At 47.6% G+C, this 1066-nt stretch overlaps 1 protein-coding gene across 1 annotated transcript in view; it reads right to left on the bottom strand.

Annotated features, from left to right (window-relative positions):
- The window catches only part of LOC104999272 (serpin B4-like), a 7931-nt gene extending 6915 nt beyond the window's left edge, over positions 1-1016 (bottom strand). The window contains exon 1 of the mRNA XM_010854814.1: positions 819-1016. Within this exon, the coding sequence (XP_010853116.1) occupies positions 819-1016 (198 nt within the window). The remainder of the gene's footprint in view (positions 1-818) is intronic.
- Positions 1017-1066: the final 50 nt, after the last annotated feature.

The raw sequence follows: 1066 nt of genomic DNA, 5'->3' as shown, positions 1-1066 counted from the left end.
AACCTGGAGGGTTACAGTTCATGGGGTCACAATGAGTAGGACATAACTGAAATGATTTTCCACACGCACACATGTGAACTGAGAAACAACTCTCTCCAGTTTGCCTAGCATGACCTCTAAAAATGGACTTTTCCCAGTCTATCTGAAATCCCCAGTTTAAGCTACGGCCCTCTTGGACATATGACCCTCTCTACATCCAATGCTCTCTGCCTCACGGGATTTCTTGTCGCTGTTCCTCTTGGCTTCTCTGTGATTTCATTGAAGTGAAGGACCTGGAGAAGACAGGGAGTCGGACAAGGAGTCTGTAATGATCTATACACATCAGAGTAAGTAAAAAAGAAAGAACGGAAGGACAAAAGAATACCCACAAACAAAACTATATACCAAATAAACACCCCTCATGAGACAAACTCAAGAGGAAACAAAAAGCACACAGAAATGTTGAGTGAAAGCTTCATCCTTAAAAAACACAGTCTGTGTGTGGAAAACACAAAGCTGCTTGAGCGCTGTCCACTTTAAAGAACCGTGTCTCGTTTCTCATTCATCATTGAGGAAACATGTAAAGAGGTCTCCCGTGGATTTTAGTCAGGGCCTCACTTCCAGTGAACTCTTCCATTAAAGCCTCACCTCTGGTTGTTGGGCAACTGGAGGGCTTCATCCCAGCCCCCAGAGGAAGTCCAGGCACAGGAAGCAGGTTGGGAGCCCTGCGGGAGAGTGCGTGCCCCTCTTTGTGCCCACCCAGTCGTGGGGCTGCTTGAGCTTCCGGTGGGACCCAGGGACAGCCAGACCTGTGGTCATCTGCACAGCAGCCAGCAGACAATCCATGCAAACCTGTGACGGAAAGGCAGCTGCCACTGCATTTGTGATGCGGTGTTTTCTTGGACCCCTAAGTAAGTCATGGCTAAGGCTGACGAGATACTTAAAGGGGAATAGAAGATATTTTCCTTCTTTGATTGTCTGATCTGATGGAACAGATCAATTCCAAGGTGGATGATTGCTTCACCGAGGGAACTCATGGTGGCTGGATGTGGTCTGGGATTCCTGGAAGAGCATCAGACGCATTTTA

This window comes from Bison bison, unplaced genomic scaffold (assembly GCF_000754665.1).
Source record: "Bison bison bison isolate TAMUID 2011002044 unplaced genomic scaffold, Bison_UMD1.0 scf7180017864349, whole genome shotgun sequence".
NCBI lineage: Eukaryota > Metazoa > Chordata > Mammalia > Artiodactyla > Bovidae > Bison > Bison bison.
The sequence above is the reverse complement of the archived record's forward strand: the minus strand, read 5'-3'. Positions and strand labels throughout refer to the sequence as shown.